The sequence below is a fragment of the Syzygium oleosum genome, unplaced genomic scaffold, assembly GCF_021117445.2.
Source record: "Syzygium oleosum isolate NSW1041296 unplaced genomic scaffold, Sole_v2.1 Sole_v2.06, whole genome shotgun sequence".
Classification (NCBI taxonomy): domain Eukaryota; kingdom Viridiplantae; phylum Streptophyta; class Magnoliopsida; order Myrtales; family Myrtaceae; genus Syzygium; species Syzygium oleosum.
This window is the reverse complement of record NW_026607490.1, coordinates 12,819,375-12,846,601: the sequence shown is the minus strand read 5'-3', so window position 1 is coordinate 12,846,601 and position 27,227 is coordinate 12,819,375. Positions and strand designations below refer to the sequence as shown.

The window sequence follows — 27,227 nt, the reverse complement described above, 5'->3', positions numbered from 1 at the left end:
GGACTATAGAGAGACCCAACGGTGCTTCCTACGTGGCAAAGTGGGTCATTGTCACTGGTCATGAATTGCTCCTTTTTTTTTAATGATTTGTTCGGGTCGTACGCACTGGTCATGAATCATCATGATGTGTGGACTACACACGAAAGAAAGGCGCGAGAGATCTTGAAATGGGAGAAAATCTTAGTACGCAACTTGCACCCGACACAAAGCTAGCTCCTTGGGTTGAATCCTCGCTGTATTCAAAGAAAGGGAACTGCTCAACAAAGCCACAGGTTTTGTCCCAAGGAAAAAAGAAAAAAAAAAAAACACTGTCCTTATCGCGCTTGCAGCCTTTTCTTCAGAAAGCCCATCTTCGATAGACGAACCGCCCCGGATTCATGAAATGCTCCGCAAAGTTATCACAGATCTCGTGTACCATCGCTGCGACCGCTCGATCGTCGTAAACGACAAAACAGAAATTGTTACAGATGCGCTTATTATATAGTCCTAAAGGTAGGAACTTTGTGCAGCTCGATGAACCTGACAAAGCTTATTAGAACTAGAGCCATGAGGTCCCAAGATGGAAGCCCACATGTGATGCGACATGAAAAGTGGGAACGGTGCGATGTTGCTTCCCCCACATAAAACTGTCACTAGTCAAGAATTCTCTCATGCATCCACTCCCCCCCCCAAACCCCAAAAAAATATAATAATAGTTGTATAATTTAATAACAAAAAAATGGGTCTTCTTCCTTTTGTGCATGAGGGTTTGGCATTTCCTTAATTATTATTAATTATTGATATTTTGGCAGAGCAGTAAACTGCAAATAAAGTGGGATCAACGTTAATTTCTTTTTGTTTTTGTTGATCTCTGGTTTGCTCTCGAGAGAGAGAGAGAGAGAGAGCGCGAACGAAGCAGTCTTACACGCGTTCTTGAGCGACTCTTCGCCTACAATTCATGCACGAATTTCACTCCCCTCTCCTCTTTCTCTCTCTTGAACCATTCAAATCTCTCTCTTTGATCGACACAGAGACACACAGACAAACGCGAAAGACACAGCCCGAGATCTTCTTCCCATAGAGAGCAAAGGGAAACGAGGCATGGCTTCCGAGCTCACTCACCGAAACCAATCCCATCAGCCTCACCCACCTCCTCCGCCGCCGCCGCTCTCTCTCCCGGAACGGCATCGACGTCGCCGCCGTCTCGCTCCCGCCTCGTCGCCGCCGCGCTGCACCGCGTCTTCTTCGTGTTCGTGGGCATCGGCATCGCCACCCTCTTCTTCCACGCGGTCTTCCCCAAGCACTCTCCTCTGCCGCTGCAGCATCCGCACGTTGCGGCCTCCGAGCTGTCCCACCGCCGCATCCTGTACGAGGCGGCCCCCGAGGAGGACGATGTGGCGGGCACGAGCCTGGCGATGGGGACGCGCCACCTGGGCAGCATGAACGCGGGAGGGAAGGTCCCCCTGGGGCTCAAGAGGAAAGGGCTGAGGATCGTGGTGACGGGCGGGGCCGGGTTCGTGGGGAGCCACCTCGTGGACCGGCTGATCGCGAGGGGGGACAGCGTGATCGTGGTGGACAACTTCTTCACGGGGCGGAAGGAGAACGTGGCGCACCACTTCGGGAACACCCGGTTCGAGCTCATCCGCCACGACGTGGTCGAGCCCATCCTCCTCGAGGTCGACCAGATCTACCACCTCGCCTGCCCGGCCTCCCCTGTCCACTACAAGTTCAACCCCGTCAAGACCATCATATCCTTTCTACCATTCATTATTATTCTTTTAACTGCAACCCTAATGCAGCATGATATGCCTGAGAATGAGATCTAGATTGGTACATCAACACCAGAACAGAGTTATTCATTCCTTCAAATGGTAAGAGTTTATCTAAGTGATATCTTGGAAGCCATCCAAGAAGTTCTTTTATTAGATGGTTAATAAGGGGACCAAATCCTAAGTACTTTGAATTTTCCTTAGAATGTACGAAAGCGACGAGGATTAAAATAATGTCTTGGTGATGGTCAACTACTGGTAATGGTCTGGTTTCCTTAATACGAAGTGATGATCATCACAAGACAAATGTGGTGGGAACGCTGAACATGTTGGGGTTGGCGAAGAGGGTCGGGGCGCGTTTCTTGCTCACCAGCACCAGCGAGGTTTACGGCGACCCCCTTCAGCATCCCCAGGTGGAGACCTACTGGGGTAACGTCAACCCCATCGGTCAGTCTCTCTCTCCTCTCTTCCTCTCTCTCTCTTTCTCTATAAAATGTGTACAGATTATTGGCCATTAGGTGCATGATTAGGTCTAGGCTCTTCATCGGGTTTATGTTGGCTTGGGATTGACCACATCAGATGCCTATATTTTGTCCATTATGTGAGATCCATGTGAGACCTAGATTTCATCCCGCCGTCGTAAACTAGAGGTGATCGATGGGTGGGGCGGCCCTAGAGGCCCGAAAAGCGAATGGGCGGGGGCTGGGCGATGATTAAAGCCCGGCCACTCGCACTTGGCATGGGTCCAACCCGGTCCGATCCAAGGTTTTGTACGTGAATTTTATATTATGGGCGGGCTTGGACAATATGTTAGGCCCGACCTTCGGACCTTGGCCCGCCCAATGATCACTTCTAACAAAGGACCACCCCACTCTCGTGCATCGAACATCTAGATAAGGTTCGATCGAATGGAACCCATGTGAGCTTCCTCAGACAATGTTTAGGTGCCGGGTGCATTTGATTTTAAGCCCACCTGTAGATCCACCCTTCGCAACCAAGTGAGCATCTTTAGAAATTGGAGGGTGCATTAATTACTATGATACAGAAAGTTTATTGACTAGACTCGAACCAATTCAACAATCAGGAAAATAGAGATTACCATGCCAGAAGAATGGAAAAAAGCTAGGAGATTCATACCATAGACTTTGTAAATGATTGATCCTGTCACATTGGCAATTTGGTCTTGCTGAGCAATTTCTCCCTCACCATTAATCTGCACCATATCATGAATCAATCTGTTCATATGGATATTTGGATGGTGGCAGGTGTGAGGAGTTGTTACGACGAGGGAAAGCGCACGGCGGAGACTCTGACCATGGACTATCACAGAGGTCTAGGAATTGAGGTACACAAATCAATCCATTGAAAGAAGTTTACTGCAATTGGTACATGGAATCGAAGTGTCAGTCGAAAGCCGTATGCAGGTGAGAATTGCTCGGATCTTCAACACCTACGGACCTCGTATGTGCCTCGACGACGGTCGCGTCGTGAGCAATTTTGTCGCCCAGGTACCGTCTCTCTTTTTTCCTGGCGCAAAGAGCTGTGCAAAACCAGTATAGCCACGATGCAAATTGGGTTGTAGGTACATAAATTTCTTCTCATAATGTGATATTCGTAATCGAAACAGGCTTTGCGGAAAGAGCCGTTGACCGTTTACGGCGATGGGAAGCAAACCAGGAGTTTCCAGTATGTTTCCGACCTGGTACGAGCCAGCTTCTTCGTCTACCGTCATCGAGTTACATCATGTGGGAACTTTTAGCATTAGGATTAGCCATCTATCTGATTATGTTCTGCGGTCAGGTGGAGGGTCTGATGAGGCTGATGGAAGGCGAACATGTCGGTCCCTTCAATCTCGGAAATCCCGGCGAATTCACCATGCTCGAACTTGCCAAGGTAAAATCAATTTGCATGCTTAGAATTAAGTACCCATCCTCTGATAATTCGTTCTTCAATTTTATCGATTTTCAAAATTTGTCCTTGTCATGTCAAAGAGGTGATTAACTGGCAAGCCCGAGCCTATCCTTCAATTCGAGCCTAACTTGTTGCTCAAACCCACTTATCTAGACACGAAATACATAGTATTTTTCAAGTGAGTTGGGTGGGTCTAATCGGGCCGGACTAGGCTTTACAACTAGAGTTTCTTAGCCTATGCTGCCCGAGTTGATCCTCGAGCACATTTCATTGATTTTATGCCCGATGAACTTTCGAATTGGTCAGCGTGTTATATTCAAGTGCAGGTGGTACAGGAGACGATAGACCCGAATGCGAGAATAGAGTTCAGGCCGAACACCGCCGATGATCCCCACAAGAGGAAGCCCGACATCTCCAAGGCCAAGGAGCTCCTGGGCTGGGAGCCCACGATCTCGCTCCGCCAGGGCCTCCCGCTCATGGTCTCCGACTTCCGGCAGCGCATCTTCGGCGACCAGAAGAGCAACGCGGCCTACAATTCCGCCGCCACCACATCGGAGTGATCATACAACCGCATAGTGGATACACATTTTATATAGCATGCAATCGGAGAACCGGGAGAACGTCCATTCCCCGTTCTTCGAAACATAGAAGAGGATAATAAAGGGATCGGATGTTAGTTGCAGAGCGCTTCTAGGGTTACGGCATCTCCGGCATCGAGACCTCGAGAGGAAGGAGCATAAGCCTAGAGGAATAAACATCACGGTCTTCATGGTAATACTAGGTGAATGATGGGTGTGAGACTTATGGATGTTCAGATGGTTTTTCCTTTTCTTGGTGGTATGACAAGTTGCATAGTTTCTCTTCCATCGCAAATGCTCACTTCTCTATATGCTTCTTGCTATGGTTACTCGTATGGTCAATGCATGCAACGATTGAAGCTTTGATGGGTGGGAAAATGTTGCAAAGAAATCAATGTCAACTGCAATTATTAGATGACTCAAGAATGGAGTTTAGCAGCTCAATTACGAATTATTGATTTGTACTATAGTATATGAGCATGGATGGGATTTACCATTATGTGGTGGTCGCAAACTTAGTCGTTTCCGCCCGATTTGTATGCCCCTTGTTCATTCATTATGTTAGAGATTCTTGGAAAAGAGAATATGGAGAGCCTATTTATAGGCTTTAATAGATGACTATCTAAGGAAATCAAATTAAATATGCATAATCAAAACAGATATTGAAAATAAGAGGAAATATCTTAAATATATCTAGAAAATATATAAATATCTCTAACATCCTCCCATAAATTCAAAGTTAATTAAAAGAAGTCAACTGAGTTTGAACAATATCAAAAAGTGCCACAAAAACTTGTTTCTCCAACGACACTGAATGGCATTGGGCTTGGTGGATTAGCGAGCGGGGCGGTGTGTGAGGCAGCGTCTATCAGATATGGTTCATTTTGAGGGCGGCTAATCTAGTGGTGGTGTCGGCTTCTCGAAACAAAAAATGAAAAAGTCGAGAATCACATTGGAGCTTAACAACGTACGGCTTTTGCGATCGACTTTGCTGTTGAGACAGCTCTTAACAAACACAGCCCGATGCAATTGGAATAAGTAATGCAGATGAAAACGTGATTTATTATTTAAAATTATAACATATTACGTGGGGGAGACTTCGGATGGTTGTTCTTTATCCTTTGCTCGTTCTATTGTGGACGATGTGGTCCTTCAAAGGCAAAGCTAAAATCCCTCTTCGTCACTCGATCTGCAATAAGAAAAGGAAGAATTAATGCGCCGATCGAACGGCTGACGGGCTACAAACTGACACGTGATTTGTAGTTCGACTAATATTTCCGTTTGAATTTCGAAACTCTCATTTTCTTATTAGGGAAAAAAGTCAGAAAAAACCCTCAAACCATACACACCGTGACACATTTATCCTGAATTCTTTTTCGTGACATCAAAAATTCTAAACTATGCTCACTGTGACATATTTACCTTAAATTTTTTTCTTGTAACATAAAAAGCCTCAAATTATACCCACTATGATATATTTACCATAAGTTTTTTCTTGTGACATAAAAAACCTCAAACTTATACACATATGACACATTTACTCGCCGTCAATATTCCATTAGATGATTTTTCAGTCAAAACAACATCGTTTTTATTTCGTTTAAGCCACTTCGGCGCCATATCAATACATTTTGCTTTCTGGCATCAATGTAGGCAAATTTTTAACGGTTCTTTGACGGAGGATAAATATACCACATAGACCCAAGTTTGAGTCATAGTAAACGTAATTTAGGGTTATCAGTGGGCTTCTACCCTTCTTTTTACTAGGCGTGATCGGTTCTTGGACCGGGAGGACCGGTTTCCAATTTTGAGAATCGTGGATTGGACTAGTTGGTCTTAGGACCGAGAATTGGACCGGACCACGGTTCCGATCCGGTCCAATGGAACTAGTCACTATTTTATTTTTTTCCTACCACAACGAGAGAGAGTGAAAAATTACAACATATTGACGGAAGAGACGATGAGTGAAGAGTCATTGTGATGCGACAATAAGAGGAAAATGTTGTACGTGAGTTTAGTTCGCATTTTACTAATCTTTTGAAAAAATAAAAAAAATAGAAAAACGTATATATAGTCGGTCCGGTCCGGTTCCCTCTTGGAACCGGGAACCGGAAAACCGGACCGCCCGGACACCAATTTCACTTTTAGGAACCAGGAACCGGACCGACGCTTCCGGGAACAGGACCCCACCGGCCGAGCGGTTTCCGGTCCCGGCGGTCCGTTTTGCTCGCCCCTACTTTTTATCATCCAAACCCCCTCTTAAAATAGCAGAAGACCCATGTGACAATCGACCGGGCATGGCATCGCCAATTCGGGTCGGGCCCGTGAAGCCCAAGGCAGACCCCATTTCCAAAAACCCTGTCGGCCCACCGGATCCCGGCCCTCCCCCCGCTGCCATCGCATGGCATTGATACGACGCTCTTTCAATCCCTAAAACCTCCTCCTCCTCCTCCGTCTCCTTCCTTCCTTCCTTCTGCTCTCTCTGCAACACCGCCACCGCACAGCCTTCTCTCTCCCCGGTGGATTCGTCGCAAGCCGAGGAGCGCAGCAGGTAACCCCTCTCCCCCCTTCCCCTTCCCTTCCCGCTCTCCCCGTTCCGTCCTCCCCGATTCGCCGTGCTCGCGGGTTTCGAATCCGCCGCCTCCCGGAATCTCTCCTGCGAATCGGGAACCAAACAGCTTTCGCAGATGGTGCTGCTTCTCCTATGCCGCGTTGTGGGTTCTCCGGTTTGGCCGGAGGACGCGCGCGCGCGTTTCTGGGGTTTCGGCAGAGGTTCGGGGAATCCGTAGCTGAGCTCGAATGAGCTTGTATCTTCGCCGGTGCCGCCGTCGTGAGAATCCCGGGTGGATAGCAGATTATCGAAAGAGATCATTTTGAGGCTTCGCTCGCGTTTTGCGTGTCGTTTGGGTTCTTGGGTCGATTGAGGGAGTTGGCTTTGGGACTGCTGGGTTGTTTGTGTAGATTTGAACCGTGGCTGTCTTTTGTGGGATGGATGTCGACCTTATGGTTACGCCTGCGTTGGGTCGTACTGGTTGACCGGATGTTAGTGAGGTTTTTTGTCTTTTCCTGGGTTTGGTTCTTGCGGTTCCTTGATGCTTTCTTTTCTTTTGAGGCAGAGGGTTGTTTTTTGGGTGCCGGCGAAGATGTCGAGGAAGGGCTTGATGGAGCAGGACCTGAGTAAATTGGATGTGACGAAGTTGCATCCACTCTCTCCTGAAGTTATATCCCGCCAGGCCACGATTAACATTGGTAGCTATTTGTGCCTGTATTTTTATGCTTCCTGTTAGTGATAGCTTCTCGCGTTTTTCTTCACCGCGATATTGATGGAACATATGTTATTGTCCTCAGGTACGATTGGCCATGTGGCGCATGGGAAGTCGACGGTTGTTAAAGCTATTTCTGGTGTCCAGGTGAGTGTACTTGCTGTATCTTTCTCCACCATCCCCCCTTTATGTGATACTTGTTAGTCTGGGAATACTTACACTTGCCCTCTGGAGTTTCACTAACCGTCTCACTTACCATGTGAAACACAACATGGTTGAGAAATGTTTGTAAACTGGAGTAATTTGTGACAGAAGCCATGTGCCTCATTACCATTAAATGCAAGACATCTTCACTCCATGTGTTCATGTTGTGGTATGTTGGTTATTCTTTGAAGTAAAGAAAGAAGTAAGCTTTACCTTTGAAGGGTAACTGGTGTTGACTGCAATAATGTTAATGCTGAGTTGGATGCTCTCTGTGTTGTAATAGGGTTTTCTTACTTTTTCATAGGTTAATTACTTCTACTAGTCGGTAGATCCTTTATTTGGGATGTGCTTGATGTTGGATGCTTTGTATTCACAGACTGTTCGTTTCAAAAACGAGCTAGAGAGAAACATCACAATTAAGCTTGGATATGCCAATGCAAAGATTTACAAATGCGAAGATGAACGGTGTCCTCGGCCTATGTGCTACAAGTACGTTGATTCCAGGATATGTTTTAGTTTTTACTCCTCACAATATGCTTCTAATTGCTTATACTTTTATTGTGTTTTTCCAGAGCATATGGAAGTGGAAAAGAAGATAGTCCTATGTGTGATGTACCTGGGTTTGAAAATTGCCGAATGAAGCTCCTCAGACATGTCTCCTTTGTAGATTGTCCTGTAAGTCCCCCACCTCCCACATGTTAGTGGTCTGATATTTCTTATGGTGTCACGCTCAATTAAGATAGTGTGTTTCACTGTAGGTCGAATTAGGTAAACATTAACTTAAGCCTTGCCTTTATTGTGTTCTGAAATATGGAAGTTTTTTCTTCGAACGTTGATCCTGCATGGCATGTTTAGCAGGAGCATGTAATTTCTTGAGTCTAAATGAGTAGCATAGGCACAAGTTCTTCGAAATCCAGTGTAATAGTTACGTCAGCTAGTTTGGTGCTGCGCTTTTCTGCCGTATGGTTTCTAAGTTTCTTCATCTTAATAGCTCATGCTAAGCACATCGTTTTTAATAAAGGAGATGCACCTAGAATCACATATTCATTTTGTCGCATCTTGGACTCTTCTACTCGCCATTACTTGTCTGCCTTTGCTTTGCCTGTCCTGTAATTTACCTCTAAGTGGCATCGATATGCACTGCGTGTTAGTAGAGCCAGACTAGTATGTAGCCATATATAATGTTTAGGCGGTACTCACGAAGCAGCATGTAACCATTTATAGCATCTTGGACTGTTCCTTTTGTCTTCACTTGTCTGCATTTGCTTTACCTCTAAATTGCATGATATGCATCACACATTATTAAGACTAGAGTACATGGTTGTTGTATGTGGCATTAAGGTGGTACTGATAAAGCAGTAAAAGGAAAATTCCAACAAATTAATTATGTTCAAGACTGTATAGACTATGGTTTTAAGTTTGCCTAGATATAGCACGAATAGGAATTTGCGGAATAAGCATGTGGATATTCTTTCTTTTTATGTCCTTTCATTCCCTATAACTGTTACCTTTTGTGTACTCGTGTTGATAGGGTCACGATATTCTCATGGCTACTATGCTTAATGGAGCAGCTATTATGGATGGTGCATTGCTGCTCATTGCTGCAAATGAGAGCTGTCCCCAACCGCAAACTTCTGAACATCTGGCTGCTGTTGAAATTATGCGCCTCCAACATATTATAATCTTGCAAAACAAGATTGATCTGATACAGGAAAACGTAGCTATCAACCAGCACGAAGCAATTCAGAAATTTATTCAGGTAAGTCGTCTAATTACGCCCTCAATGTACAATAACCTCCTGTCAGTAGTCTGACTTGCAAGCGCATAATTTTGCCTCCAGGGAACTGTAGCTGATGGTGCACCGGTTGTCCCAATTTCCGCCCAGCTAAAATACAACATTGATGTTGTTTGTGAGTACATTGTGAAAAAGATTCCCATTCCGGAGAGGAACTTTATCTCTCCTCCAAATATGATTGTGATTCGATCTTTCGATGTCAATAAGCCTGGTTTTGAGGTTGATGAGATAAGAGGTGGCGTGGCTGGTGGAAGTATTCTCAGAGTATGTTTTTCATTTGCTAATTTTTCTCCTTATGCATGAATAGTACTTGTGCTCTTAATTTCAGTGCAACATGTGAAGTTGCCTCATAGCTATTCTATCTCACGTTCACGAGGCACTAATCTCTCTCTCTGTGCAATGGGTTCTTCTAGGGCGTTTTGAAAGTAAATCAGATGATTGAAGTTCGTCCAGGAATTGTTGTTAAAGATGCAAGTGGTAATACTCGCTGTACACCAATATACTCCAGAATAGTATCCCTGTTTGCAGAGCAGAATGAGCTCCAGTTTGCTGTGCCTGGAGGTCTCATTGGAGTTGGTACTACCATGGACCCTACCTTGACCAGAGCTGATAGATTGGTGGGTCAGGTTCTTGGGGAGGTTGGATCGCTCCCCGAGATCTTCGTTGAGCTTGAGGTATAACATTGGACGGATGCTATTTTGCTGTGACGCTCCCTGTTTAATGCGGGTCATTTTGCCTGGGTATTTCCGGCTTCATAATTTCACCTCCATCTGTTTTGCAGGTGAATTTCTTCCTTCTGCGACGACTTCTAGGTGTCAGGACAATCGGATCAGAGAGGCAAGGAAAGGTGTCGAAGCTGGCCAAGGGAGAGATCCTCATGTTGAACATCGGCTCCATGTCGACCGGCGCCCGTGTCATCGCCGTGAAGAACGATTTGGCCAAGCTGCAGCTCACTTCTCCAGTGTGCACGAGCAAAGGCGAGAAGATCGCCCTCAGCCGGCGAGTCGAAAGCCACTGGCGCCTGATCGGGTGGGGCCAGATCCAGGCCGGAATGACGCTTGATGTCCCACCGGCACAATTTTGAGCGAATTGTTACGTCGAAAGATTCGAAACGCGAGAGAGATAGATTTGTGAACAGAGTCGTCTGGTGAAGAGTTTAAAAAGGATGTGGGAAGGCAGAGAATTGCTGGGTACAATTTTCGTCAGATGGAGGAGAAAACATTTATCTGGAACTCCTTTATTGCTATTGCTGTGTGATTCTTTTCTTACTCGTTCGGGAATCAAAGCGATTTTTGTTGACAATATCCCCTGTCGAGGGGGGTCGGATACACACTCCTTTCTGGGCGAATGTGGCTCAATTCTTTCATAAAATCACGCTCGATGAGGCTCACAAGTTGTATGTTCATTGAGATGATTTGGTCTTCTTTGATTATGCCATCGTGTAACGCTGGATCATCCCCGGCTCTTCTGGATTGAAACATTGTATGTCTCTCTTCCTCAGGTCACTTACTGGTCAGAAATCCTCAAATGTTCATCTGTCGGTTGTTCGATCTACATGTGCACCTGAGCTTGCTCGGCACGGATGTTTGATCTCCGAAAAGCGGCTTGCCAAAGCTCGCATGCCGGCTCCTGCTCGCTCTTCGTGCCGCCGCTTCTGATGACATGGAGAACCGTTGCCGTCCCATGAAATCATCGCTCGACGGGCACGACACCTGCCAACGAAACATGTTTCTTTTTGTTTTTTGCTCAGACATAAAGAAAAGGGGGGCCATTTTCGGCTTGTTGGCGACATAGGGGCAAGAACGCCTCGCGGATGCCCGTGTATGCGTGTCCAGTGGGAGCGGAACTCTTGCGGTCCTCTCTTACAAACAAAAGATAAAAGAGGATTTTAACGAACGCAATAATTTCATACCACCAGGATCGAAAGGGATTCCTTCTAATGATATATTTATTTAGGATTGGTGGGTTATAAGTTATAAATTTACAGAGATTCTTTTTATCATAAGAAAATCGTCGGCACCCTTTTAACGAAACTCCGGTGATTAAAATGAGTCGAACTCGATGGAGAACTATCCAAAATGGTCAACTCTAAATCCCTTATTTATACTAAAATAATACGTTTCAAAGTGAAAAGGACACTAATGAAAATCTTCAAAGGCAAATGGCCACCTTCACTTTATTTTATTAATCCATTCCCTCTTTTTCAGAAACATCATCAGGCCCAAATCAACTGGTCCGGCCCAACCCAAAACTCGCCAGGCCCACCAACGAGGCGCCTAAAACCCTAGCTTTCCTCCCTTCTTCTTCTTCTCCTCGTGCGATTCTCAGCGGCACGCCATCACCAGACCACACCAGACCAGGCAGCTCGCTCCCAAGGTCTCTCTCTCTCTCTGTGTTCCCTTCTCTCTGTGCGTTTTGGGACGCTTTCTCACTCACCCTTTGGCTCGGTGCGGTCGCAGGAGGCGTAAGGTGAAGAGGTGTGTAGTCCGAGGTTCCGGTCGGAGAGGATGAGCAGAGGAGGGAGCTCGGGCGGCGGCGGCGGCGCCAAGGCGGTGAAGAAGAAGGGGGCGACGTTCGTGATCGACTGCGCGAAGCCGGTGGAGGACAAGATCATGGACATCGCCTCCCTCGAGAAGTTCCTGCAGGAGCGCATCAAGGTCGACGGCAAGGCTGGCGCCCTCGGCGACTCCGTCACCGTCTCCCGCGACAAGTCCAAGATCACCGTCACCTCCACCAACGACTTCTCCAAGCGGTACTCCCCAGAATCGATCCTCCCTTTTATCGAGCTAGTTCTTGCGCTTGTGGTGATGCGATGCTGCTGCTGCTTCTGCTGCTGCTTCGTGTGCACGGAGCTGCGGTTATAGAGAGTGCCTAGGGATGCCCTTGTTGAATTGCGGTGCTTTTTCTTTGGAAATTGGAAAGAGCTTTTAGGGTTTTAATGTGCTTGATCGTGTCGCGATGTGTGAAGATGCTGCGTGTTTTCGCTTTCGTTAGTCGCGATTTTTGGCAAAAGATTGCTTTTTGAGTTAATCTGTAGCTGCTCTTGGGTGTATGAATTGCTGTTTCCAGCTGGAGTCTGGATTTTTCTGTGTGCCTTACTGGGACTAGGCGCCTAGGCGGCACTCCTGCCGTCCCTCTGCCAGCGAGCGGGTGGGTGGTTGTTTACGTCGTGTGATTCACGGCGAGTCTGTTGTTGTGGTGGGATTTCGGCACGTCATGTTCGTAAACTGTTGCATATTGCACTGCGGCGAATCTTTGTGCAAAATCGTGTAGCTTACGCGTATGGTTTATCCGGGCCTTAAATGCTGGTGGATGATCGTATGTGAAATGGATACAGTTTGAGAGGTTTTGGGGTTTGCATGACAAAACTGATGGTTGAGTGAAACGTACTTCTATGGTATAGTTCTTGCTTTGAAAAGTTCAGCATCTGAAGCCGGTGTCGATGCTGCCCTGTAAAATCTGTAGAAAGCGACTTTTAATTCTGCCTAGGGTCGATACCAGTTAAGGTCAAGGGTCAGCTAAACAAGTTACCTAGGCTTAAGTCTCTGATCAACACAAGATTGCCCATGTGGAATGTTGAAACTCGAGTCTTCATAATTTTTTTGTTCACTATACCCTAGGTAGCCCCATCTGATATGGTATGAGCAAATGCTTGATGTGCTATACTTTGTGAATTTGAAGATTTCTCCGGCATTTGCCTTGAATTGCTTCAGTTTTAACTTTAGATTTGTCACTGATCATCGTGTTTGCATCTATTAGGTACCTTAAGTACCTGACAAAGAAGTACTTGAAGAAACATAATGTCCGGGATTGGCTCCGCGTGATTGCTTCAAACAAGGACCGCAGCGTCTATGAGCTTAGGTACTTCAACATTGCTGAGAACGAGGGAGAGGAGGAAGATTAAGAATGTGCTTCCATATTAGAATATCATGATTCGCTTGCTCAAAAGATTTCGTTCGCCGTTTTCCGACATTTCTATGTTCTTATTGGGTTTTGGTTGTAACTCTGGCTTTCGGATTGCAAACAGATTTTCCTTGTCCTTTCACTATGAATCGAAATAGAGTTTTGAGTTCCAACATTGTTGAGCTTGGGACATAAACACCTTATGATGAAATATGCCACTTAGAGTATGCTGGAGATCTGAATGGAAAATACGTCTGAGCTAAGAGCAGAGGGCTTATAATTTACCCTGCTGAGATTGAAGAATGGTTACAATGATACACATTACTCTGGTTGATCTTAAGATAAAATTTGCATCTTCCTGGAGATAACTTATTCAGAAATAGAACTGCAAGCTTATGTCTGAAAACTCGTCGAGGTCGAACCGGCTTCTCTCATCAGATCTACGGCGCGTCAACTCCGTCTGCCTCCATTTTGCCTTCCCACACTTTGGCTCCCTGTGATCCTTCAGGGTTTATGCACCTCCACACAGCACTATTGCACTTAAACCCACTCCCTAAGGCGATCTGCCATATCCTATCCCCCACTTTCACTCTCCCTTTTGCTTCTGTGTAAGCAAGCTCGTACCAGATGGAAGAAGCTGAGGTGTTCCCAAACTTGTATAGAGTCATCTTCGATGCTTCCAGAGCTTCTTCACCCAACTTCAAGTTCTTTCCGATGGCATCTATGACGGATTTCCCTCCGGCATGTATGCAGAAGTGCTCAAAAGCTCTCCTGAAGTTCGGTACGTAAATTTCCGTTTTTCTCCCAGTGCCGAGCTTTCGCTTGATGATGGACCATGCGTATCGGCACTGCTCCGTGTAAGGCAAAACCAGAGGGCCCAAGGAAGCCACGTTTGCCTTTAGTGCGTCCCCGGCGACATTCACAATGCTCTTGGATATCGACACCCCAATTTCGTCCTCGGAGTCGACATCCTGGTACACACATGCGTAAGATTGATCGTCGTGAGCTCTGGTCGTCCGGACGAGGTGTTGAAGCTCGTACTTGGCCGCCTTCTTGTCTTGATCTCGGCTTGACATGAGCAGGGCCGCGCTCCCCATTCGGAAGAGACAATTGGTTATCAACATGGATGTGTTCTTACCCTTGTACCAGTTCATGTTGAGAATTTCAGTGCTTATGATAAGAGCCAAGGAGTTCTTGTGAACCCTCAACAGGTCTTGTGCTAGGCCTACCGACACGACACCGGCGCTGCACCCCATGCCGGAGAGGTTATAGCTTTGGATATTGCTCCTCATTCCGAACTCGTTCACCACCATAGCAGTTAGAGACGGCGTGGGACAAAACATGGTACTGTTGCAAATCAATATGTCTATGCTTCTAGGGCTAACGTTGTTCTTGCTCAGCAAGCCATGAACGACCGAGAAAATGACTGTCTCGGCTTCCTCTAGGGCAGAAGAGAGCGATCTCTTTATGGGTAACTCGGTAATCGATGGGGGAATGCTGGTCTCTTCGCTGAACCCTGCCTTCTCGAAGATCTTGCTTAGGAAAGCTTTGCTTTTCTGATCGACCTTCTCGTCGAGAAAGAGATGCTCCTGGAACATGCACTTAGGTAGCCGGAAAGAATCGGGCGGCCTGTAGCAATTGAAGTCCAGTAAATAGACCGAGGCTTTCCTTTTACTTACGAGGAAGAATATAGCCACAAGACCGAGCATCGCCAGCGGAAAATGGCGATGGGCGAATGCGAGAACGAACCCCAGTAAACCGAGGACATGTCTCAACGATGCCATGGCCATGAAGTGCAAAAACTTGAAATGATTCAGCTCTTGCAGGGGGATGGATTAGGGTATGGAGGCTCTGAAGAGAAGGACATCAAAGGATTGAGGGAGGTGATTTGCCCTGTTCATTGGAAATTCTGTCATATGGAACTGGGAACTGAAACACCATTTTGGTGCTTTGTCCTGAGAAATCAAATTTGTCACGGCAAGTAGGCTTGTTGGTTACAAACGTTGTTAGTGCATGGAAAGGAATCTTTTGCTTTATGGAATAGATATCTCTACTATCATGAGCGAGAGTCATAACACGTTTTTTGTATTGGTGATGTTTGAACAAACCATCTTGGCCGCGAGCAAATCATTCATAAGAGATCGGGAATACGTCGTCGCTCGAGATGTCATGGCAACTATGCACGCAACCACAAGTGCCTTATCTCCATGCTCAGTTTTACATTGCAAGAATGAAGGTCAGAAAAAAGGAAAGGCTTAAGATGGGAGATCTCTCTCTTTCTCAGAACTAAAAACAATAAAGACTCAATTATTTACTCGGCCATGTCATTTTCGCTTCGAGAAATAGTTGGACTCACATTTGTGCCTGATCGACAGCAAATTATGTGAATCCTGCGCGTTTTTCTGCAATGTCTTCGACTATGTTTGTCACACTGGCAAAAGAACAAGCACATCCGGCTTTCTACATTTAAACATTAGACGAATGCAGACAAGACTACTGCTATTTCATAGCCTCTTTGTCAGTTCACCTGACTAAGGGGGAACCTAACGTTAGAGAGAGAGCAGAAGAGAGATTCTCTTTACTGCTGCTTTCCTCTCAAGCAAACAAAATCCAATATTCTCAAAGACCTCTCCATAGTCTATCCAAGTTCTTGAGGTGCATTGAGTGCTTAACGGTCGCGGAAACTTGATTATTTGCCGAAACTGAGCTTATATGCTCTTGATCACTGACTAGAAGAATGCGACGCATTCATAGCAGCGACTCGACATGATTTCTTATTTACTGCATTTTAGTAAGTTGAAGCTCCGTATGCTAATTTTTGGACTTGACATCGATTATAGAGTCCATGTTATAACAGCAATCTTCTAGGTCCAGATGATGAAGGATGCTGACGAGATTTTGCGTAGGTTCACACAATGTGATAGACCATCCTAGCGTGCAACAGTGACCACCTTCTATGTGTTGTTTGTTTTTGTGAGTTCTCATGCCAGAAGGACCACAGCAATAGGATCATTGTCAATTATCACGGCAAATTGTTCTCTTCAATGCCCTTTGCTCGAAGCAAGTCCTTCTATCAAGAACTCCGAAATTTCTGCAACTCAATGATTTATTTTGGTCAGACAAATCAATGATTTGAATGCGGCAAGTTTAGAGTAGAATTCCTGGACCTGCATTCAACACCATTTCCTTTGAACTAAGAGAAAAAATTGCAGAGGGTTAGGAGCAGGACTAATTTTCATACCCTTCCTTTCTATTGGAATAGTTAAATTGAACTCATCCCCGAAATTAAGGACTTGCTGAGAATCTCAGTCATCAACTTGGGTTTGTAACAACTTGCAAAGTAACAAACACGGGGCCATTTAAAGAAAGAAATTCTGAGCATGAAATCCAACTGTGAAGAGGTTATGCGAGAGAAGAAGACAAAAAGCATCTTTTTCATCTCAGTCAAATCAACGATTCGCATTGAACAATGATCATTACAGTTATACACGCATGAATGGAAGCATGCTTGTACTGTTTTGTTTGTGTGCTGTGTAGGTGGAGACTGAGTGGACAAGATAGAGTGAAGCCCACATCAATGAGCACGCTCAATGTAGGTTTATGCAAATATTTTGACCAAACAAGCCATATATGGAACTTCAAGTACTAGACATACACGGGGCCATTTAAAGAAAGAAATTCTGAGCATGAAATCCAACTGTGAAGAGGTTATGCGAGAGAAGAAGACAAAAAGCATCTTTTCATCTCATCTCAGTCAAATCAACGATTCGCATTGAACAATGATCATTACAGTTATACACGCATGAATGGAAGCATGCTTGTACTGTTTTGTTTGTGTGCTGTGTAGGTGGAGACTGAGTGGACAAGATAGAGTGAAGCCCACATCAATGAGCACGCTCAATGTAGGTTTATGCAAATATTTTGACCAAACAAGCCATATATGGAACTTCAAGTACTGGACATATTGTTCTGTAGTGGACGCGATAAACTGAGTCGATCATAGTGTAAAAGATCATATGGGACCGCCCATGTCTTATTCCCCGTCAAGTTGAGGTAGTAGATTATAATTGTAGATTGCGACGGACTTGTTCTGCAAAGATTATACAATGAGCTTAAGCGATTCTTTTCACACCACAGTTTTCATCTTATTCAACTCCTCTCTGTTGGCCAAGGAAATCTCTGTGGTACCCCAATGACGCAATTTATTTGATCAACATGACCTGAATTTAGGCACTTCTTGGAGTACTCATAGATACTGATTGTTAGCTTGGTTCCAAACAACACTTGTAAACTATGGTAATGCTGCTATGTATGAATTAAGCTTTGATCCTTTGTTAATAGATACATACTCGCAATCGACGGAAATCTTGTGGGTAATTTGAGAATATCAGTGTCATTTTTCTAACATCAAGACCACTCTATATTTGGACATAACTAGGACAGCAACATGTATAGCTAGTCCAGTTCTTCTTGGTTGAGCTTTCTGTGGTCATACTCTTCTTCAACTTGCGCGTGGCTCATCCAAAACTACACTCTCCAAGGCAGACTCATATGTCTTCTGCGTGTTTGTTTGCGCATGCACGCGTGTATTAGAGAGAGAGAGAGAGAGAGCGGCACATTCAGAAAATGCTGCAGCAAGTTGGGCCTTTCCGGCCCCTATAAAATGACTGCAAACCCACCGGTATCTTGCAACATACACTCACTTCACTACTTGAACAAGTCCACCTACGCACTTCACAGAGCTCTTCCAATAATCACTTCCGATAATGACTCTGAAATCACTTTTCCTGATGTCACTCATTGTTGGGGTGCTTGTGGTGGGTGCCCCAATGGCTCAGGCACAATTAGGAGGACTAGGAGGACTCATTGGTTCCCTCCTTGGCCTGATTCGGATCAATGGGATCGTGCCGTGCCTTCTCAGTAGCACCACTTCACTCAAAAATGGCACAATTCCGGTTTTCCCTAGTAAGTCACTCCTCTTGTGAATCAATACAATTCTATTGCCGCCCCACATTTGCATGCTACATAGTCGAGTTGCGTTGCTAGCGAATCCCAGTTCCTGTACCTCATATTTACGAGGTCCAAACCTTTTGCAAACTGCACAATTTGCTTATATCGGATTCGTGCCCTGTACAATATCGTCTAGTTAACTGAGTGTCCAAATCTAGTTAACCGTCTTTCATGTCGCCTATTGCATTCTGCATAGACAAGCTCTATTAGCAATCCAAGTTATTCAAATGAATGCATTGGCAACGAGGAAAAGATTTGGGATAACCAGTACAATGTGCATGGCTCTGGTGTAGATGTCACATGAAATTCTCGAATTTGATTAATTGAATCGTGTTCTTGCACAACCTCTGCTGCGAGCCAACAAACCTGTTATCTGTCGTGTACTCCGCATATGCAGTGTTTTAGCTCTGCTCATTCAAGTGCCAAAAGAAGAAAAATCGATGGTTTCTTCAAGTTTGCGTCATTATTTTACTTTTTTGCGATAATCGTATGTCCTTCGAGATGGATTTGATCCAAAACAAATAAAATTTTCTTCGCTGAATAGTTTTGTCCTTGCCCATTCTATTATATGCAATTGCAGATGCAGTGGTACAACTTAAGTGCGGAGGCAATGTGGTGTCCTCCGCAACCACAAATCAGAATGGTGTTTTCTCTATTCTGTTGGACCCTCTCCAATACATCCTCTCCACAGTACTCAACACTTGCCAATTGGAGGTCCCAACTCCTCTCTCGAGCTGCAACTCAAGCTTGCCCATCACCGGAGTACTCCAGTCAGCATTGCAGTTTGTCGGAAACACGCTCCAGGGACTCCTCAGCATTGCCAACATCGTTCCTACTGGGTTCAATCTCATCGGCTGAGCTGTATGGGCATGCAAATCAGACCCGACCCGAGCTTTTTCGGATGACTATAACAATATGTGATACCATATGTAAGCAAATAAGGTCATGTTTATGAATGTGGCGTATGTTGAATTAAAAGGAGGCATTTAGCAAAATGATGCTTCCTTAAGTATTAGATGATTTTCCGGATCGTGTATCGCAATGATTTATAATCTCCCGCAGCATATAGTCGACAACAAAATACAACTACTTTTCAATGGATACTTGTCATCTCATTGTCCTCCTCTAGTAGATTTCTTGATCTCGAAAACGTTTGTGCAGCAACAGGCCTTTCGGGTAGGGGTGAGCGGTTCCCGGTCCGGTCCGGTTCTAAGGTGGAACCGGGAACCGGACCGAGAGAACCGGTTCCTAATTTTGGGAACCGCGGACCGTCGGTCCGTATTTGAGTTCCGGTCCGGTCCAATGGAACCGGTTACTTAGAGTTTAGGGTTTTTTTTTTGTCAAACACTTAAGGTTTGGTTCATATTTTACTAATTTTTGTCAATAAATTTATGTCAATGAAGTCCACTTAGAGTTTAATTCACATTTTACTATTTTTTATCAATGAATTTATGATAATGAAGTTCACTTAGAGTTTAGTTCACATTTTATTAATTTTTTAAAGAAAAAATAACAAAAATATATATTAAATAGTCGGTCGTCCGGTCCGGTTCCCTTGGAACCGGGAACCGGACCGCCGAAACCGGTCCGCTTTTAGGAACCGGAACCGGACCGATAGTCCCGAGAACCGGACCAAACTCGTCGGTCCGGTCCGGTCCGGTCCGGTACCGGTTTGGGCGGTCCAAGTTGCTATCCCGAAAGTTTCGGGAGCAAATTACCGACTAACATCATCTTCTCCATGCGAGATCTTCATCTTTGGCAGCAATTATAACCCGAACTAGAAGGGTAAACGGCGTTGCGCATTCTTTCGCGCGATATAACATCATGACTTGACGAGAAACTGCTAAACCCCGATTAGAGGGACGACGAGAAGATGCAAGATATAATGACTCGATTATCTTCGCATTATACCACAAAGCAAAGATTTCAATGTGCATTATTATCGACAACTCCAACCTATTTCTTGCTCTACTGTCCTATCTGGTCGTGCGAACTCATCACATTAGAACATGTGTGATTCACGTATCATATTCTCTGATTTCTCAATCCAGAGAGCATGTTGGTGATGAAGTTTATCAGGGACAAGATCATTAGGACATGGTAGGCTCGGTTGTGATTCTTCTCATGAACTTGATAGGACACATGACCTCGGAAATATTACAGAGATTCTAGGATTAGTACTCCTAGGTTAGCATCCATCTTTCATTTTACCCTCTTTCTCACTCTCTCTCTCTTTCCCCCACATAGGCTTAGACACGGAGACCCACGGTCGATCTCCCACTCGCCGCCGCGCATGTCATCGTCACTCCTACGGCGACTGTCGTGATCACTGTCAAGCTCAAATATAAGGCCATGATTGCCATGGCCAAGCTCCGTCACGGAGGCTGGTGTGGCCTATCTCGGTCCTCCACAGCTCGAGAGCAACCTTGCACAGCCTCAGCAACCATGAGCGCGAGTGACGGCAAGCCCTGAGCTTTCATGGCCGTGTGCAAGCTCGCCATGGATGTCAACTTTTTTCAACTATCGTTTATACTATCGAGTTTTGACAAGTTGGAGTTGGTAGAACCAATCTCTGTCCGGCTCGAGGAAACCTTTGCACACACCTCCATTACCTTTTGGGAGACCTATGCCCCATAAAAACTGTTTACCTAAGACTATTCCTTGACCCGTAGGTCATGACACAAGGTTAGAATTCTAGTTCTTCATCTCACTTATGGCTCGGGCCATCCCAAAAGGAGGCCTTCTTCGCCTTCTACCTAAGTTGCGCAAGAAAGGCCCAAAGCCAAGCCAATCCCAGGGAACAGTAAAGCTTCATAGGGTCTTTTTATTCAGGTGTAGGTAGTCCACATATTCACAAACACATCTATTTCGATACATGAGAGCTTTTGTAGATTTGTGTGTGAATTTAAAAAAGAAAACGAAAAAGAAAAGTTTACCTACAAAATTCGTATTATTTCATTTATTTATCGTTTGAGATATGTTTTTATTTTATTTAACATTAATCACATTCAGATCTTTAAACAAAAAACGTTTTTTAATCTGAGGTCACAAACGCAGAGTAAAGGCCCGGCTATTTAGAGCATTTCGCCCACATTTTACTTTTCTTTGTCAATATGTAATATTATCCTTAAACTTTTCATTTGTTCAATGTAGTCCTTGGACTTTTGGTATATGTTCAATTTAATCCATAAATTATAACAACATGTTCAATTTTTTTTTGCCAGACCATTAATTGAAGATCTTTTTCTTTTGCCAGATCATTAATTTAAGTTCAAGAACAAACATTTATGCATCCACTGTCCTTTCATGGAAATATCAATGCCTAAGTTTTCTCTTTTACACATCCTAAATTGATGAAATAATTTCTCCACATTTTATGGGGTGGGGGTTGGGGGGTGGTCCCCCGAGCTTTTATTTGACCCCGTCCTTTTTTCTTTTCCACGTTGTACTTCACTCCGTCTTCCGTCGCCATCTCCATCCTTCCAAAACTTTCCAAGCATCATCACCAGTCCCTTTCTTGGATCATAATGATACACGGGATCCACATTTTCACTTCCCTTCTTTCTTTCTATTCAATTCCAGGTTTTTTTGGCCAACCAAAAAAAAAAAGAAGAAAAGAGAGAAAATTCAATGAGCAATTCATATCGAATTTGACATTTCATGCTTGTTTTATTAATGACTTGTCAACCCAATCCGGTTGGAGTTTTGAGATGGAATTAGTAACAACAAATTCGATTGCTTTCCATACATCTTCGAGAATTCTATAGGTTAATCAATTACATCTGATGACGATAAAGGTAAAGATTAACATGGTCCTTTAATGGGGATCGGCAATGGCTCGAGGGGACGAAGATCGGTGTTCTTTCTCAGTCGAGCGACCCCGACTCTCGAACCTCCACCCCATTCACTACACTCATCGACCTGAGTTGCTGCCGATCGAAAGGTTATGCAACTCTTACGCAACTCATGCCTCCACCTTATTTGCCTCGTGAAAAAATAGCCTTCTTCGGGTTGAAAAAACAAATTCTTAATTTCGATCTTTTGTCGCTTAGTAAAACAGGAACGAAAAATATTTTCATTAATACCAACGTACGCCTAAACAGTTCTGGTAATCATGAGAACACATTTTTTTATTAACTCATTTTCCCAAATGAAATGATTAAGATTACGAAATTCTTTTCGCGAAATAATCACAGCTTAATTTTACCAATGGAGGGTCCTCCGACAGAGAAAAGGTCCAGTAGGTGGGGAAGCAAAGGGGAGGCCGGACCGACACATTCCTATCTCCTCCCCTCCCTCTCTGTTCTTCCATGCCCTCTTACTATTACAACAGAACAAGCTGGACCAGTTCAGTTTCTCCCACAAGTTTTGTCATCATTCATTAATGTTACCACCAAATTGTCTTTGGTTCTGCATTCTTTGTGTCAATTATGACCAAACAACAGCGAGAGTTTTCTAATACCAAATCAGTGAACTACTTGTAAATGCTCTGTGTACAGCTGCACAACATGCCACACAAGTCTGCTGCTTACTTTTGTATTAGCCCAAGACCAAACATGTGTGTCCATGTGAGGCCCCAAGTAAAAGGAAAAAACCCTCCCAGTCCCCCTTCCAACATGCATCGTTATTGTAATCAATAAACACTCTGTGCCATTGACCATTCAATTCAATCAGATGCAACAACTCAGAAAACAATTAACACTAGAATGAATACAAAAACCAAGAGGATGAACAATGGAACAATCACATGGGACTCTTGGAAGCTCTCTCTCTCCCCAGAAAAAGGACAAAGAGAGAGAGTGAGAGAGAGGTGGCAGGTGGGTCAATCTCAAAACCAACACATATAAGCATTTCACTGAACAAGAAACATAAATGAGCTCGGAGAGAAAGTGGGAATTAGGTGCTACATTGTGATGCAAGCTGAAACTAATGAAACAGAGACTTATCAACAAGCATTGTAAATGACTGATTTATGTATAGGACCAGACTCGGACTAACAAGCGCCTCCTGTCTCTCAGCCTCCGACAGCCAGTAAGGAAGCTCCGTTCATGCCTGAAGTTGGTTTGATGGCAGCACTAGCGTTTCTCTTCCCTGAAGAAGGCCTGCTAAAAGCTCTCATGGGGCTTGCAAGAGCCCAGCCCCAACTCTTGCTCCTGCCATGATGATGAGAATAAACAGCGGGCTTTGATGACACACCACCGTGATTGACATTGTCTTCAGCTGAATTGGAGGATGATGAGACCCAGTAGGATGAGGAAGATGCTGAGGATGATGAGATGGAGGAGGATGAGTTGGTGGCGTTGGCCATCGCAAACCCACCAAAAATCCCACCACACCTGACCCTCTCCTTCAAGCACTGATGAGGATGATGATGATGAGCCTCTGAGGTGGCGGAGGTGGAGGCTCTGGGTGGCTTACCTTCTCTGTGAGACTCCACCCTCCTCAGAGTTGTGCAGTCCCCAATGAACCCAGTGGAGATCCTCTCAAAGAAGTCCCCTGAGAAGCTCCTGCTCCCACACCCCACAGATCTGGATCTCGAGACCTTGTTGTTGTTCTCAAAAGACGAAGCAGAGACGCCATTATTAGCAGCGACAGCAACATTATCTTCTTTCACCACAGCTTGTCCTATCCTGGACAGAGAATGCCTCGAGTCTCTGTCTCTTGCATTGTGCGGCCTTGAGGAGGAGGAGAGAGACATGAAAGACCAGAACCCACCCCTCTTCCTGGGGCTATAAACATGCCCACCAACGTCATAAAAATGGCAACTTTGAGGAGTAGCAGCAGAGAAGGCGATGGACCTGCTCCTCTGGAACACCATGCCCGGCGACGCCGCCGCCTCCTCCTCCACCGTCACCTTCTTCTTCTTCTTGGCCAGAAAGGAGGTGACCTTCGAGTACCTGGCGGGGTGCGCATTGTGGGCCTGGTGGGGCATCGAGGAAGACGCGAACGACAGCGACGGAGGGACGACGTCGTCGGATCTGAACGAAGGGGAACGCGACGGGGACGAGGAGTTGCGGTGGCTCGGGAAGGCGAGTGAAGAGGACACCAGCTTGCCGAGCTTCTCCTGGAGGCAGAAGGCGCAGATTCCGCCGCCGCCGCCGCCCGCGGCGTTGAAAGGGTGGAAGCTGCAGTGCATGCCGTCGGCGCCCACGTCCGCCTCTGCTGCTGCGGCGGCGGCGGCGACCGCCTTGAGATGCTCCATCGGCCGCCCCGCTTCAAACGCGCATGTGGGTCGCCTGCAAGTTTCTTTCTTGGTGGGTGTTTCTTGGAGTCTCGCTGCTTCTGCAACGCTGCAGTTCTTGATGCGAAACACAGAGAGAGAGAGAGAGAGAGAGAGAGAGAGAGAGAGATGAAGAAGAAGAAGAGGACAAGGAGGACAAGGGAACAAGGCTGGTCAGAGCAAGAGAGAGAGAGAGCAGAGCAGAGGAGAGAGAAGGAGGGAAGTACAATGGCGTTGGAAGAGGGAGTAGACAGGGGGGGAGCTCTGCTGATATGCTTGGGGAAATGGAGACGATGCTCGCTCTTCGTTCATGACAAACACTACTCCTGTTTGTGCCTTTTAATTTACAGATTTCTCTTTCTTCTTTTTGTTTTTCTGTTTTTTTGGTTTTACTATTTGGAGTTTTCTTGGGGGATTTTTTTTTAATTTTTGTGTTTTTTTTGCTTCGAAATTAGATGAATGGATAAAAATATGTGCTTGATTCCACAAGCACCAATATTTTTTAGAAAAGGACAAAAACTCACTTGCCTCGTCCAAAAAAAAAATAGGTTCGTCACATATTTACCTTTCGTCAAGGTTCCGTCAAATAATTTTTCAATCAAAATAACGTTGTATTGATTTCACTCAAGGTACGCAATCATGCATCAATGTAGGCAGATCTTTAACTTGGCTTTCCAGCATCAATGTAGGCAGATTATTAACGGTCCTCGTGGACAGAACTTCGACGGGAGGCAAATATGTCACACAAGTACAGGTTTGTAACTTTTGGGATCTCGAAAAAAATTTAGGGTAAATGTATCACGGTACGGTGGACATGATTTGAAGTTTGCGGCGACTTTTGCCCTTTATACAAATAACTATAACAAGGTCATCAAATATCCCTCCAAATAAACAATGAGAGATGGCATTCCTGAAAAATGATGGACACAAATTCCAAAACCAAAGTATTTTGAAAAAGGGAAAAATCTTTTAGAAGAAAAAAAAAGATTAATATCACAAAAAACTCTAAACTGGTGCACATATAATAATTTTACCACAAACAAAATTTTTGACCATAAAAAATTCTAAATTGGTATATTTATGATAAATTTACCCAAAACTAATATTTTGACCACTAAAAACCCCAAACTAGTACATTTGTGACAAATTTACCCTCCATTAGTTTCCGTTAAATTGGATTAATACCACAAAAAATCACAAACTGATACACCTAGGATAAACGGAGGGTAAAACATAAAATTGGTACATCAGTCAACTGTCGCATATCACTTAACAAAATAATTTGATAGTAAAATTTAACTGAAATAAATTAAGGGTAAATTTATGATAAGCGTACCAGTTTGGAGTTTTTGGTAATAATGATAAATGGCATTTATGAAGAAATGATCTACACAAATTCCAAAACCAAAGTATCTTGAAAAAGGGCAAAAATTTTTAGAGGAAAACAATGAAAGAGAGAAAAAAAAATGATGGGGTTGAAGTAATGGATAGATCATGACCAAAAAAAAAGTAATGGATAGATAATAATAATAATAATAATAAAATAGAAAAAAAGTAATGAATGGCTGGGGGAGAGAGTCCCCATGAGCACGTGAAATGCCGTGTCCTTTCAGCCTTAAAAAAAAAAATTCGCAAAACCAAACGATGCCAGCCCTAAATTTTTGGGTCAGGCCTACCCTTTTGCGTAGGCGTTCAGAAGAAAGAATCTATTAATCTTTTTAAACCTACAGGCCCCCATAAACAGAAATTTCTTCTCTCTTTTTTTCCATTTTTTTTCTTTGGGTCAATAAATTTTTTTATTTTCCATTTAAAAGCTTCTTTCTTTTTCATTTTTTTATTATATATTCTTTTCTCTTGTGCAGCGTGGTCGTGAGAGTATTTTCTCTGCTGCTCCCTGACCCCAAAAAATTCTGAACTGAATTGCAGGTATACCGGGAAGAAAAAGTTTGCTGCGCTGCGCAAAGATTCCTCTCCCATCATGATCTTCTTTTTTTTTTTTTGTTATGAGAAAATCAATTTGAATAAAATACATGCCTCGAATATTTTGCTAATTTCATGAATCGAAGGAGATATACGGGCTAAAATCGGAATAAATAATCCATATATATATAGTATTTTGTACTTGCTAATGTGAGGATCGAATTTATGTTGAGACAACATTCCTGTTCCATTTTAATAACTGGATATACCTTAACTACGGGAAATAGGAAAAGTCTTTTTATTAAGAGCAACTTTTTGTTCTTGGTCGATATAAGAGCAAATTTTTTTTAATAAGATGAAAAGTCTTTAAGTAGAGATATTAGAAGAAAGATCGTGAATTAACTTATAAAGTGATGATTCTACAAACTATTGTCGTTGATTGCTTAAATGGAATTTCTCGCTTGAAAAAAATGACTTATAGCAATCATACAATTCGAATGAATAGTATTGTGTTGGGCCGATGCAGTAGAAATCCAATATCTTCATTCAGGAAGGTCGCTACGAGGTAAATGAAATCCGAACTTATCAACATATTCAGTTGAACTCATCTTTATTAAAAAAAACTTAGGCTAATGAGTTATGGATTAACTAGAAAATATTAACTATTCCACGTTA

The 27,227-nt window shown here is 44.2% G+C and overlaps 5 protein-coding genes and 1 pseudogene across 7 annotated transcripts; 4 read left to right on the top strand and 2 right to left on the bottom strand.

Annotated features, from left to right (window-relative positions):
• The first annotated feature begins 978 nt into the window (after nt 1-978).
• Nucleotides 979-4,425, top strand: LOC115682908 (UDP-glucuronic acid decarboxylase 4-like; annotated as a pseudogene).
• Nucleotides 4,426-6,769: 2,344 nt separating this feature from the next.
• LOC115682906 (uncharacterized) lies at nt 6,770-10,931 on the top strand. Of its 2 annotated transcripts, XM_056312638.1 has the most exons (9): nt 6,770-6,788; nt 7,356-7,486; nt 7,586-7,647; nt 8,081-8,193; nt 8,277-8,379; nt 9,236-9,463; nt 9,545-9,763; nt 9,913-10,173; nt 10,281-10,931. In XM_056312638.1, exons 2-9 carry the CDS (start codon nt 7,381-7,383, stop codon nt 10,581-10,583), a joined length of 1,395 nt encoding a protein of 464 aa, XP_056168613.1. In that variant the 5' UTR covers nt 6,770-6,788; nt 7,356-7,380; the 3' UTR covers nt 10,584-10,931. The 2 variants fall into 2 exon arrangements, with proteins under 2 accessions (XP_056168613.1, XP_030463127.2); XM_030607267.2 differs by lacking the exon at nt 6,770-6,788 and having other exon boundaries at nt 6,983-7,486.
• Nucleotides 10,932-11,735: 804 nt separating this feature from the next.
• Nucleotides 11,736-13,575, top strand: LOC115682916 (60S ribosomal protein L22-2-like). Its single transcript, XM_030607281.2, has 3 exons — nt 11,736-11,875; nt 11,959-12,251; nt 13,259-13,575. Exons 2-3 carry the CDS (start codon nt 12,007-12,009, stop codon nt 13,401-13,403), a joined length of 390 nt encoding a protein of 129 aa, XP_030463141.2. The 5' UTR covers nt 11,736-11,875; nt 11,959-12,006; the 3' UTR covers nt 13,404-13,575.
• A 27-nt stretch (nt 13,576-13,602) lies between these two features.
• On the bottom strand, nt 13,603-15,431 carry LOC115682909 (probable 3-ketoacyl-CoA synthase 21). 2 transcript variants are annotated; one of them, XM_056312650.1, is made up of 2 exons: nt 15,115-15,431; nt 13,603-15,031 (listed from the first exon to the last, which is right to left on the bottom strand). In XM_056312650.1, the coding sequence occupies exons 1-2, from the start codon at nt 15,168-15,170 to the stop codon at nt 13,843-13,845; spliced, it is 1,245 nt and encodes a 414-aa protein (XP_056168625.1). In that variant the 5' UTR covers nt 15,171-15,431; the 3' UTR covers nt 13,603-13,842. The 2 variants fall into 2 exon arrangements, with proteins under 2 accessions (XP_056168625.1, XP_030463129.2); XM_030607269.2 differs by having other exon boundaries at nt 13,603-15,430.
• Nucleotides 15,432-18,113: 2,682 nt separating this feature from the next.
• Nucleotides 18,114-19,511, top strand: LOC115682913 (phylloplanin-like). The gene is made up of 2 exons (XM_030607279.2): nt 18,114-18,367; nt 18,993-19,511. The coding sequence occupies exons 1-2, from the start codon at nt 18,169-18,171 to the stop codon at nt 19,268-19,270; spliced, it is 477 nt and encodes a 158-aa protein (XP_030463139.1). The 5' UTR covers nt 18,114-18,168; the 3' UTR covers nt 19,271-19,511.
• A 3,719-nt stretch (nt 19,512-23,230) lies between these two features.
• Nucleotides 23,231-24,928, bottom strand: LOC115682910 (uncharacterized). Its single transcript, XM_030607271.2, has one exon. It carries the CDS (start codon nt 24,612-24,614, stop codon nt 23,427-23,429), a length of 1,188 nt encoding a protein of 395 aa, XP_030463131.2. The 5' UTR covers nt 24,615-24,928; the 3' UTR covers nt 23,231-23,426.
• Nucleotides 24,929-27,227: the final 2,299 nt, after the last annotated feature.

What these genes read in the sequence shown, in the direction of transcription:
- LOC115682913 (XM_030607279.2), top strand. Translation starts at nt 18,169, where the DNA reads ATGACTCTGAAATCACTTTTCCTGATGTCACTCATTGTTGGGGTGCTT. An exon ending in CACAATTCCGGTTTTCCCTA is followed by an intron (nt 18,368 to 18,992) that starts GTAAGTCACTCC and finishes ATGCAATTGCAG; the next exon opens with ATGCAGTGGTACAACTTAAG.
- LOC115682910 (XM_030607271.2), bottom strand. Translation starts at nt 24,614, where the DNA reads ATGGAGCATCTCAAGGCGGTCGCCGCCGCCGCCGCAGCAGCAGAGGCG.
- LOC115682909 (XM_030607269.2), bottom strand. Translation starts at nt 15,192, where the DNA reads ATGGCCATGGCATCGTTGAGACATGTCCTCGGTTTACTGGGGTTCGTT.
- LOC115682906 (XM_030607267.2), top strand. Translation starts at nt 7,330, where the DNA reads ATGCTTTCTTTTCTTTTGAGGCAGAGGGTTGTTTTTTGGGTGCCGGCG. An exon ending in TCTCCTTTGTAGATTGTCCT is followed by an intron (nt 8,380 to 9,235) that starts GTAAGTCCCCCA and finishes TCGTGTTGATAG; the next exon opens with GGTCACGATATTCTCATGGC. An exon ending in CTGGTGGAAGTATTCTCAGA is followed by an intron (nt 9,764 to 9,912) that starts GTATGTTTTTCA and finishes GGGTTCTTCTAG; the next exon opens with GGCGTTTTGAAAGTAAATCA.
- LOC115682916 (XM_030607281.2), top strand. Translation starts at nt 12,007, where the DNA reads ATGAGCAGAGGAGGGAGCTCGGGCGGCGGCGGCGGCGCCAAGGCGGTG. An exon ending in ACCAACGACTTCTCCAAGCG is followed by an intron (nt 12,252 to 13,258) that starts GTACTCCCCAGA and finishes TGCATCTATTAG; the next exon opens with GTACCTTAAGTACCTGACAA.